At 34.7% G+C, this 13195-nt stretch overlaps 1 protein-coding gene across 2 annotated transcripts in view; it reads left to right on the forward strand.

The window, feature by feature from the left end:
* LOC145997243 (uncharacterized) overlaps window positions 1-13195 on the forward strand; it is a 252723-nt gene that overhangs the window by 219123 nt on the left and 20405 nt on the right. The window contains exons 20-24 of one of the 2 annotated variants that reach the window (XM_083134072.1): window positions 3576-3659; window positions 5533-5619; window positions 7849-8049; window positions 11031-11105; window positions 12516-12656. In XM_083134072.1, coding sequence (XP_082990198.1) covers window positions 3576-3659; window positions 5533-5619; window positions 7849-8049; window positions 11031-11105; window positions 12516-12656 — 588 coding nt within the window. The remainder of the gene's footprint in view (window positions 1-3575; window positions 3660-5532; window positions 5620-7848; window positions 8050-11030; window positions 11106-12515; window positions 12657-13195) is intronic. The other variant, XM_083134073.1, reaches the window with a different exon arrangement.

Genomic DNA, 13195 nt, shown 5'->3' on the forward strand with positions numbered 1-13195 from the left:
TAGGCAGGTCAAGTTTGGTTCGCTTAGCATTAAAATAAAGTCCCTAAATTAGGGTTACCAGATTGCTATAAGGAAAATGTAGAACATGATGTACCAAAATGTAGGACATTGAGTCAAAATGTAGGACACAAAACATTCGCAATAAATGATACATATTTCTATAGAACACGTTAGAGAGTAATTTAAAATTGAAACTTTTTAGTTTAAAAAAAGAAAAGATTTCTTAATTAATTCTTTAATGCAAAATTTCAAACTTGTAATCATACTAAACAATGAACCTCTTACTAGATGTTTTAACTGGTAATTCTCAGATGAGCCAATTTTTCTCAAAATTTCAGGTTTTAGTCAAAATATGTTTATGAGAGACTGGACAGTCAAACTCTTAAATTATATGGACCAATACCAAACTTTTTACAGACTTTATGAAAAAAAATATTTCTCTCGTGAGTCCTCAAAATTTGCATTATGACCTGTAATGGCAAACAAATATTCAGGAATTACTGTAATTTGAAATGATTCCAGAAGTTTTTAGTTCAATAACAGGGTTTCTACCAAAATAACAAATCCAAAATTCTTGACATTTTCAGGACTTTTCATGATCTCTTTTTTTTTTTCAGTTTTTCTTAACCTTTATTTATTCGACCCCTACTTACGTAAAGTTGGAAATTAGCAATGAAGAAAATAAATATCTATTTAATGAAAAAAACCTACCAAAAGTCCAGTTAAGATGAAAACTGTAGTCGTATTTAACCAGAGAATTAGACCGGCTTTATCTATTAATGCCCTTGGACTGCACTTTCCAGATTGGCGAGACTCTGGAATCTCGACTCACAGTCTGTATAATCTTATGTGGTGCTTGTGTTGTTGTTCCTATTTGTTTGTATCTTCATCCATCTTATCTTACCACCATTCATCCTCATCTTCGCGATTAGCCAAAGGGGCAGAAAAGTTAAGTAAAATAAACTAAATCAACTAATCAGTCATTGTGATAGCAAAAATTCTTGACCACAAGTATAATTTATTGACTTTTTATTGACTTTCATGACTTTCTTGACAGGTAGACACCCTGAATAACTGTTCTCTATACCCCTGCTTTGGTAATAATGAATAATGAATAAGAATGGGAAACATCTTGTTCCATCCCAAGGCAAGAAATTACCCTCAGGCATTGAACAGTGACATCATCAATATGTGGCCTCAAAACTTTGCTCATTAACTGCTTCCGTTTTTGTTCTAGCAGGACAAACTTTTATTTTCCTTTTGGTCAATGTCTGAATCAAAATAAATTTCACTATTGAGTTTGGGAGCGCAGTCCATTGATTTCTAACTTGCACGATTTCTCTTTGTTCAACTGATACACGTATTTTCCTAATTAATATTATGTGATGCTCAAAATGTAAGACATTTATGATATTTTTCAAATTCCTCCCGGATGCCGGACATAAGGCTAAAATGTAAGACATGTCCGGGAAAAACCAGACGTCTGGTAACCCTACCCTAAATACACTCTACTAAGGTTCCGATTTACTTCTACATTCATTCCCACTAGTCTACGATACTTACCGTCGCTTGTCTACAGAGAATAGCTTGTCCATGGGAAGCGCACATGCTTGTGTAAGGTAATTTTTAACTTTATTTTTTCAAGATAAATAACTTCTTTTTTTTTTCAAATCCAAACAGTGCTCATTACTTTAAGAAAGGTTCAAATTTCGTGTGACAATGATTTCCAAAATTCTACGATAATTAGTCTTTCTGCTAGGAGAATTTGAAAAATATCATAAAACAATTGGAACCGTTACCTCATTTTTATATGATAGGCACAAATAACCAATGTTCTCACATGTCCATAATTTTAAAAATATATAAATCAAATATGTTCTCAAAAATCATAGCAGCTATTTGTTGTAGGTAGTCAAAGTTTGCTTTATTTGTGGAGAAGGGAGGCTCCAGCATTCACAAAAAGTGAAATTTTGACATGACATAAATATTAGCAACAATTTATGTACAGTAGAATCACATTAATTCAAGGTGGATGGGACAGAAGATACCTTAAATTACAAAAATTCTGCCTATATGGAATAACTTAGGAAAAATTAGAAATGTAAAAAATATATGTAAAAAATGGGATATTCAGCAATGTTATGAATATTGTACTTACAGTGCTTGATACAGTAGTTAATTGTTAAAATATTACAAATACTTTATTTTAAAAAATGGTCAAGTCTTTTCTGCTTCAAGAAATTGCATCATTTCCTAGCAGCAATGCCATCTATCATCTGAATCACAGATTGTTGGTAGGTTTTGCCCATAGGCGTGTGCAGACCCATTGATTAGGGGGGGGCAAAAGCCTTGAAAGTTCATTCGGGGAAGAAAAAACCTCATTTTATCTCACCGTTTTAGTTTTATTGCATTGATGGGTATTTGTGTGTGCATGATGGTGTGTATTATTTAAATACAATACATAATCAATGCATCTGCCCCATAACAAACCAACAGCAAGAATGATATAAATGGTATGTGAAATGTGCACGCTTCCTTTTCCTCCAAACCAAACTGTCATAACAGCAACTGTTTGAAGCACTTAGTTGTTCTTAGTTCTCTCTTGTAATTTACAATGTATTACAGAAAATAAATTGCAAGCGAAGTGAGCTAGAAAATTTTTTATCCAAATTTTTGCAAATTGAGAACAGCATTCATTTCATAGGGTGCAAAAATTTCTATGGGAGGCCATAGCATTTATTCTCTTTTACAATATTTCTATTCAAATTGTTCAGCACCCAGGGACAACTCCCGCTGCCCCCTAGCTATGGTTATGAAGTTGACAAGCCTGTAAGAAAAGCAGACATTCCGAGCGAAGCGAGTAAGAAAATTTTACGAAATGTATTTTAATTTCTATAAAATTTGAAGTTGAGAGGGCAATTGCCCCTCTGTGCCCCCTTCCCCGTTGTTGCTTTGAACTTTCATGGGTTTGAAAATACTTCATTTTCTCCTATAATATCATTTAATAACAGCAATAAGATTCATTTACATTAAATTTCTAGGTGAAAGTATAATAATGTAAGGGGCATGGAACATCTGGATGGGAGGGGCAAGGATAACCACACCTCCCCCTTCGAAAACGAATATCAACATAAAAGTATATATTTCACATGTATAATTTGATTTCAGTCATAGTAATTTACATTAATTATTATGCAATGCAGGAATGCGATAATTTCAAATTCAAGTGGTGTTTTTTTGAGGGGGCAGCACTATTATCGGGGTAATATGCCCCCTGGAAAAATATCTTGCTTGTCCCTTCGTGGAAAAAATCTGAGAACGTCTGTGGTTAGATGGGCAATTGCCCCCCCTTACCCCCCCACCCGTGCGCACGCCTGTGGTTTTGCTACTCTCAGTTGTTCTACAGGTTCCCACCTCCAATGGGGCGAAGGGGTTTTCTTTTTTAGTTTTGTTTAGTTTTTGTATCTTGTGTTATGCAGAACATTGGGTTATCAAGATTACTGTAAATATGTGTGTTATATATTATTATATTTATAATAAAAAAAAATTGTATGCACACATTAATTCTTTTTCAGACTCCTGATGATAATCCAGCTATCGATCCTATAATTCCAGCCAACCAACTATCTTCCCTTCTAGGAAGGGATCTTGCTAATCAGGTAAGGCAGTCGAAAACTAAAAAGATTTTTTTGTACTTCTCAACAGTTATTATAGTATTATTTTTTGGCTATGATCTTTACTTTCCATTTTCTTAATGTAATACAGCAGCATCTAGAACCAAACAGTACAATTGTCAGGATAGTAGTCCAGGTTTTTCTCATATGATTCAAAATTACTATCCTTTTTAACCTTTAAACAGCCAATGGGTCATATATGTATGACCCATAGAAAGTATAGGCGAAAACAGCCAATGGGTCATATATGACCCATGGTGCCGATTACAACATTCACGTGCTTTTAGGACCTTCATACTTGAATGTGAGGTTGTAAACGCTGACAGATGTTGAGATAAGACTTTGAAATGTCATGTGGAAGAAAACCCACCCCCTCTCCCTTTCTCTAATATGCAAATTAGCTATTTTAGCCAAAATGCAAGATTGTACATATTGCATCATATTTCAGCCTGTATGAGAACTAGGGACTTGAAACAAGTTTCACTGTGACTTCCTTTTTCCAAATTAACGGGAGAAGAGGGGGCAAACGCCAGATTTTTTTCATTGAAATTTGGGGACTTGGCCCCACCCAACTCCGTTTTTCTCACTTGGACTTTCTGAATTGTACACGGTCGCGTGCTCCGATGTTTTTGCTTTCAAACTAAAGTTATCCGAAACTATGCTCAAATAGTCTCAGAGATATAACGTTTTTCTGAAATAAGTGTAAAAATTTAAAAATCGCAAGCAAAGGCCGCAGCGAGAGAGGGGTTACTTTCGAAAACCGGTTTGGCTGTTTAAAGGTTAAGCCTCCATATAATGTTCTGCCTCCCTTTCCTTGATAAAACCATGCACATTGTCATTCACATTCATTGTGTGATTGCAAAAAATAACTTCTTATGCTACATGCTGGCAACGTCATATTTTGCTCATTTGATAAAACCCATACAACACAAATCTCCAAGGGATTTCCATAGGATATCCACAATGTTCAAATCAGATCCATGAATATTATGGATATCCATTGCATGTACATTAGATATCCATAGGATCTCCAATCCTGGATATCTATGGGATCCCCAATCCTGGATATCTATGGGATCTCCAATCCTGGATATCTATGGGATCTCCAATTCTGGATGTCCATGGTATGGGCTTCCCTGATACATAATGGTAATGCTATAAGTTCATAGTGTCCATTCCAGATATACTGAAACTTCTCATGCTATTTGAGACTTCTGCACATATCAACACTAATGCCATCTACCTGCAGTGCAGGAAACTAATGCCACAATTAATCAGGCATTTAGCAGAACATTTCTTTTGAAAGTGTGTAGATAACAAACAAATTGCATAAAATCCTGTTGTCAATTCTTCACACCTGTTGGGGGAATTGAATTACAGGCACCAATTCGCATTTTTCTGTTATGAAATTGTTTTGTTACTTGATGTTACTTGATGTAATTGACAATGAACTTCAATAAGATTTACACTTCTTTGCCCAATAAATAATGAGTCACTGCATGGATTTCCAACTTGGACATTCCTTGCAATGAACATGGTGTTGCACATTACTGATATTGGATGAGCTGTTTCTGCCATACTGAAAACATTACTGCAACTGGGAAAACTAGTAATATCAACTTTCATAAAAATATCTCTACAAAAGAAGAAAAAATTCAGGCAAATGCAACAAACTTTTGATTGTCTCTCATACAGTAGATGTAATATTTCTACCACTAATCAAAATTAAATACTTGGTATATTTCTTTATGTTAATGAACTTGGCCATATTTTTGAATAGAATCAATTTTGTCATATTCTATGATTTAATCAAAACTTGCATTACTTTATATGTTTGTATTTTTTATATTTTTTTCAGATAATTAATGCAGCTCTTCAGAGGGTAGTAAATGGAGCTCTAAGAACACAGAATGGAGCAAATCTTCCAAACTCTGCTGAAGCTCTTGTAAGTATGATGGAAAAACCGTTTTAGGATTACATTCTTTATTCTATTGTGATGACACATACTCCTGTTTGATTGTGCTTGACAGGGATTTTTCCAGTATATCCATCTAAGAGTGTAAAGTCATTTTTAGAGGTGATGCAAAGGTATATTTAATGCCAAAATTACCATAAATTGTATTTTTGTGAAAAATTTGGAGAAGTGTTATGGGGTGTGGATACCAGTGCTTAATCATTTGTTTCAAAATAGTGCAAAAAAATCTTATTTGGAAAGTAGCTTTTATTCTTTGGCAACATTACATTCCAGTTTTCCAGAAAATTCTACCAAATATTGTAATTTGTTGATATTGTTTCATACATAAATAGCAATTTTCCACACAAATATGATTACATAATTTGAGAAGTCAAGAGTATTATTCAGGAAACTGTTACTGAATCCTAAAAATATAACATTTCATAAGTGGAAATTACTTATTTGCACAGACCATAGCAACACTATTAATATTGTAAAACTAGCACTTTTCTTTCATTGTTACTTTCTTTTTGTTTTCTGTTACTGTCATTATTGTTACACATTTTTGCAAACTTTCGGAATCCAAAAGTCCTGAGCAAACAACAAAATAACGCTGGCATTCAAGACATATTATCAAGTATATTTACACTTATTATTTCAATGCAGAAAAGACTACTTTCAGTTGATATACCTTTATAATTGAAACATTGAAGCCTAAATCTTTTTGTGCTATAATGTGAATATTATGTTGTTAAGGGGGATAGTAAAATCATCCCTTAGTTTGCCACAGAACCTGTGTTCAGAGGGGAGTGATGATAGATCCTTTCCCGACTGTTGTCTTATTGTGAAAATTTGGATCACATACAGCATGAATTTTCTAAAATCAGGCTGTTCTCTCATATTTAGCTCTGTTCGTTGACTTATTCCCATTTGTAGCATTTTCTCATGTACTACTTTGACAAGTAATACATTATTCTTCTTTGTATTCTTATACCTCCATATTTTTACATTAATTCCTGTCTGCCATTTTTTAATTTTGCCTGATCTCTTGGCACCAATGTCTACTTAAAACTTGGCTCACATCATGTACCAACATCTTAATATGATAAAAGGTATCTATATTTCTTCAAGTTCACTTCGCTGATCTTCATGGTGAAGTGGTCATCAGTGTGCTATGATACTGGGGGTTCTGAGCTAATCTCGTCGTTGTAGTAATTGGGGAAGACGGATAACATAGTGTTAATGAAAGTAAAGTGTTCCATTTTGTGAAAAATTTCCATTTTGAGTCCTGGTTATACCAGTATGACATCAGGGAGGTAAATAAGTTGCATGAACTTTGCAAAATATTGGATAACATCAATACCGTGTGTCAAGATGAGTGGCTTTTCTTACCATTCTCTGCAGCCACAATATTTTCATATAGTTAGTGTTTTTGTAGTGTTATTGCCACTGACACTTTCTCTCAGTATTTTAACTTTCTTCTTCATGCTGTCAATATATGTACCAGTTTTGATTTTTTATTTCTATTTTGGTTATTTTCTGTTACTTTTGTACCTCCTGGGTTCATTGCGTGATGATCTAATAAAATGCATTTGTATTTTGAATTTTTTGAATTTAGTAACACTTTCCTGCCACTGTGGACTAATTGTGCCACTGAAGATGAGTGATGACTATACTAAGAACCAACCCCTCTTCACAGTTCAAAATCTTTATTTTGACAAAATCCTGTTTCCCTGCTGGTTGCTTCTGGGAGGAGGGAGGCAGCGGTAAGCCTAATTGACTGTTTGACCACAAGTTCCTTTGTAGGTAAACACTCCAACAGAGGGTCACTGCCAGAAAGGCAGGTCCCGTTCAGGAAGTAATGGTGGCCTCACTGTAGATAAAATGGATGAATAGACACTCGCAAAGAACACCCATTTCCAGCCCACGATTTAAACCTGGGATCTTCGGTGACAAGGTCAGAGGTTGACCACTTAACATGCAAGGCCACAGAGATGGGAACTAGTGAAATGTGACACACTAAATAATACATCGATGCTTGACCAATGTGTGAACTTGGGACCTTTGGCTTTGTTGCTCATTATGCTTACCACTCCACTACAGAGGTCAATCAATTTTCATAATATCTTATGCTGTGAAAAAATACAAGGCAAATGCTAGTTTTAACCTTTCAGCAGATTTCTTCAATACGTTGCATTACTATTTTTGAAATTCTTGCAGACACAAAAACAAATTCAGCAGCAACGAACTTTACAGCAGCGGCAAAGGCAAAGGCAGAAAGAGCAAGTTGGGAAAGAAGATGAAAAGACTGAGAAATCAACGACAGTTAACATCGACAGTACGAGGCATCCAACTTCTGTGTGGGTTCTCCCTTCTAGCTCCAGGCAGGAAAGAACAAACATCCAAGTGTTGGATAATTCTGTGAGTATATTATCTTTGCATATTGATATAGCAATATCTCTTTGTTTCATTTTATGACAAATGAAAAGTATGACAAGTCTTTATAACAGTTTCACATTTTGCTGAAATTTGAATATGTTCAGTTTAGTATGTTGGAGAGTTATTTATCCAAACACCCCTAACACCACCAAAATATCCTCAACACCCCTATTTGTTTTTCAAAAAGGCCCAATTTATCAATATTGTGACTCTAAATGTACTCTTACACCCCCTAAATATGAATTTACACCCCACTAAATATGAACTTAACCCCCCCGCCACAGATGAAAAATTCTGGATAAGCCTCTGATATTGGAGATAAAAAGATATGTGGCTTAATTTGACATGTATGGATCATATGTGGCAGAAGAAGATGATAGAGATGTACATTCAGAGATAGTACAGTTATTGAGGATGAAAAGAAGAAATGTAGAACTGGGTCTCCTAGTTCTATATTAGATGCAAGTTTCATTTCTAGGAAAAGACTTACATCCAGAAAGAAATTGATTATTAATTGATAGATAATCAAGAAAGTAGTAGTTCTTTATATGCTTCATCAACACCGAAACAGGAGGGAACAAAATTCCCAGAAGAGTACTTGGGTAAATAAATCAAATCAATCAATCAATTGGTAGAGCATAAGCATGTCTGTCATGCATAAACAAGATGTCTCTGCATAAGCAGCTTATGTATATTCTAATCAATGGATACCTGGAGGGCTGGGGGGGGGGGGGCAACCTTGGACTGTAATTCCCAGTAGGACTGAGCCGATACAATACTCTTACCAATTCCCACAGATACCAGTGATGTCAACACTTAGGGTAGCAATCAGTGGCATGCCTAAGGATGGTTGGTATGGGTCATAACCCCCCCCCTGCTCTTCAGGGTCCAGTATTCCTAAGAAAATAATGTTAAAGACAGGAAAATATTGCAAAATGAGGAATTACTAGTAAAATAAAGTGCACGTAACTCCCACCCTTTTTCGAAAATCAAAATGATTTGATTAGACTACTAAGCCAGAGAACCCGGGCTCGAATCCAGACTTGGCCATGGGTAATCTTTGTTAATCGTGAAGATGATATGATAAAATTAATGAAGGGACAAACACAAAGAACACCCATGCCCAGGTCAGGGTTCAAACCCGGAACTCCTGGTGTCGTAGCATGCTGTGATAACCACTGCCGCAAGGTTGGTTGATTTGGTGTTTTAAGTCCACTTTATGCACAGAAAAGCTAATCGATACTGGACCTATAATTTAAAGTGGAATCCGAACCACTATGTGCCTCCACCGGATATCGATCTAGGACCACTTGCACTCCCCACAGAGATCGGCCGACAACAAAGACGAGAGGAAGGTGCTAACCATTTGGATACATGAGTATCGGTAAAGTAAACTGCATTTTCCCTCAGTGGTAATTTTCAATTGGATTTTTGAAACACCATCTTTGAAAATGATTAATGTTTTTACACAAATTTTGCATTGCTTGATTTTCCTAATTGTTATTCGAGGCCAAGAGACTGGTATATTTAAATGAAACACTACTAAAACGAGAACGACAGAGTGTGTGAGCAAATATTTGTTATTTAATCATTATATATTCCATATTTGAAAAACAAGAAAGCATAACATTTTTGTCTGCCCATAACACATTCCCATTTCATAAATAATAAAACTACATCCCATATTATACATACATATTGTACAACATGTAAAAAGTTGTGGTGTAAATACAGAGAACATAAGTACTGCAGAAATTTTTCCTCTGAGTTATTTAGAGGATTTACAATGGAATCGAGGGTAAACCAATGTCCTATCTGTTCCTATAGGAGATAGACTGGGGCACTTGAAACCATGACCTTTCAACCATTGCAGTGGGAGGCGAGGGGCAGGGGAGGTAAAGGCAGAAATCTTCACTTTTCCTTCAGGAGGCTGGTTTCTACCTGGAACTGGTGAGGTGAAGGAAAGGCCAGCTGCAGTAGCTCCTTCCACCCTTGCCCGCTGATCGAAGTGAGGGACGAGAAGCGGGTGAAGAAAAAGTATTGCATATGAACTGTGGCTTCAATAAGACTATAAATATTGTGATTTGAAAATAATTAGAGATGTGAGATTGATTGATCTATTTCTGCTAGACTAGCTACTCCTCAGTGCACGTCACTGACAGATACCGACACTTGAAAACTGTAACAATTAAAAGTTGTTGATTAATGTTAGTGGGTGATTATTCTACTCCAATCATAAGCACCAATTTATTAGAATTTTGCTTTAAAATATTCACAAATTACATTGGAATATAAAAATACCTTTTATGTAATTTTAAAAATACAGTTTTCTCCCATGATATTGGTACAACAATCAATGGAAACTTCAAATTTTGCATAACTTCCAGGATAACATGACTACACAAAACTGCTGCGCTGGATTTTTCTGGCCCCCTCAAACACTCAAAACTCCGGAAATGTATCAGCTGCTATTGGTAAATAAAAGCCTACTGATACTTTCCGATTCTGATATCACTGATACCGGTTGATACAGATACATTGGTATCGTATCAGATCAGCCTTAATTTTCAGTAAGGAATAGCTTAAAAATATGATTTTTCAGAAGTTTCACAGTGCAAAATCATGATAACCATGTCCATATTTATGCATAAACTCTCTATTAAACATATTTATGTAATATGGAAATAGATTTTGAACATTGCTAACACATCAAACTATAGGATCGGGTGTTTGGTTAGGGTCTATGGTCTATGGTATATGGATCTGAAGGTCAGACAAAGTGTACAACTGATCACACAACTATAGCTAAGATCAAGAATATGAGATATTCTACATCCACACCACCTATCGTGCCTTCTGAGTATCATGCAAAATGCATCGAAACAGCTTTGATTTTTTGTCTTTTGTTCTTGATAACAACAGTAGTTGACAAATGTTATTTATAATGTTTCTCTTCCCAAAAGGATAGTCTCATACATTCGTCTGGAATTCGCATATCCAGTACATCACCTCGGTATATTGACATGTTGGAAGATTCTGTAAGTTTCAAGCCTGTCACGCACACAAGTATTTATGGCACTGCTGCACCCACAGGAAACATTGCGTTTTAGTCATCACTTTGTTGAAGTCACACTGAACCTTTGCCCTGCAACAACAAATTTGTTTTCAAAAATTATTTTTCTTTTAAAAAACCACTATGATATTCCAAATTCAGAGAAATTATATCTATTGAGAATTCTTTGAAGATTACTCTTCTTGTGGTTTGCTTTTGTAAGGAAATGACGCTTCACTAATTATTCCTTACTTATGACCAAACAATATTAAGTAATTAGTCTGTGATAGTTTCATTGCACTATGTAGTATTGTAAGTAGGCTATTCAAAGATTTGCTTGAATGTTATAGAAGAAATTTCAATCAGATTTTTTTTTTTTTTTTAGAATTTTGAACACCATAGTGGTTGTTCGAAAGGAGAGATTTTTTTTAGCTTACTCCGCTGGTGCAGGTCAAAAGTCCAGCATAGCCTTATAAAAAAGACAACCATCACTGGACAGTAGTGAACTTACACTTGCATTAAATAACTTCAATATGAATAATCATAGAACCTGCTTCAATGTTTAGAAAGAAAAAAGTAATGCACATTTCTTGTAACAAATGCTAACATAACTAACATAGATAAACGTAATATTAAGGAAAAATTCTTATCTCTAACATCTAGATGATGCCTCACTAATGAGTTCTTACTTCTGACCAAACAATATTAAACAATTATAAACAGCTTTTTGCACATGATAACATTGAATTTAATTATTGAAAACTAGTGGAGATTAGAAAATTAGTCAATTTGAACCTGGGGCACTGACTTACCAAGTTCACTTCTGGCTTTACAAGCAATGGTTTACATGCATTTTTCATTAGATTAGATGGTTTCACATAATGAATGAATTTGTATCAATTGTGTCTAATTGCTCAAATCTTTAATCAATGCTTGTGGCAGATTTAAATTTGCATAGTTTCTAATTTTCATGTTTCCATTACAATATTAAGACAAAACTTCAAAATAAAGTATTTATAGATACTTATAGATATTTCAATCATTAAAATTATCAGTAATATTTCCTCAAAACAATGCATAAATTTATCATTGTTTTAGTCTCATTCCTACTAGAACAATTAATTTATTTTTAGATGAATTTCGAACAAAATTATTTTATTTCAGGAGAAAAGTTAGTTATAAGATCTAGTGTGTATTTAGCTAAATTTGAATGCGAGAATTTGCGTGAAGTAAACAATGTTTAAATTGTCTAACTTAGATTATTTTTAACCACATTATAGCTTTGTTAACAAGGATGATTCTGGTGCAAATGAAATAATTTTTCTGCATCTCTGTTAAGCAAATGTTGGCTTCAGCATTAAATAAATAATAATTTTGTAATATTTGTTTATTGTAGGTTGGTTCACATGTTTTGACAGCTACGGCAAGTTCAAGAGCTCCTACAACCATTCCGTCACCAACCACTTCTCAGTTGCTACAGACCAAACCACTTCCAACATCAACAACCAACACATTGCAAGGAATTTACAATATTGCTGTGAGTATTCACAGTGAAACTTTGATTTTACGTTATTCAGTGGACCAAGATGAAAATCTTGAATTGCGTGAATATTTTATAATATTTTGATCTACTGGAACAATGAAGATTTAATGTATAATATGCTAAAATGTAAAGACGGGGTTCCACATATAATTTTTGCAGCAAAAATATTTGAAAGCAGGCCAATGAAACCTCTGTGTTATGTATTCGGGGAACCAGGTTGAGGAACACTTCAAAGTCTAGGAGTTAGCTTGAAAAATCAAGTCTAAGTTTGAGATATTTCATTCTAAAAAAACGTTGATGCAATTTTTAAACTAACGTCATGGCAAAACAGCTGAACTATGTTTCAAACACTTCATAACCATCAAAATGTTTCATTCTTGTCCAGAATGTTCTAGCAGACAGTACTTCACTGTTAGCTTGTGTTGCGGGTTGTACTGTTTTCTATGTTCCATTATTAAATAACAAATTTTGTAGAGCAGTGAATAAGCATGATCTAGAAGCATACATGTAGTTTCAGCACAGTCATGGAATAA

The sequence above is a fragment of the Lepisma saccharinum genome, chromosome 13 (genome assembly GCF_977018435.1).
Source record: "Lepisma saccharinum chromosome 13, izLepSacc3.1, whole genome shotgun sequence".
Taxonomy (NCBI): domain Eukaryota; kingdom Metazoa; phylum Arthropoda; class Insecta; order Zygentoma; family Lepismatidae; genus Lepisma; species Lepisma saccharinum.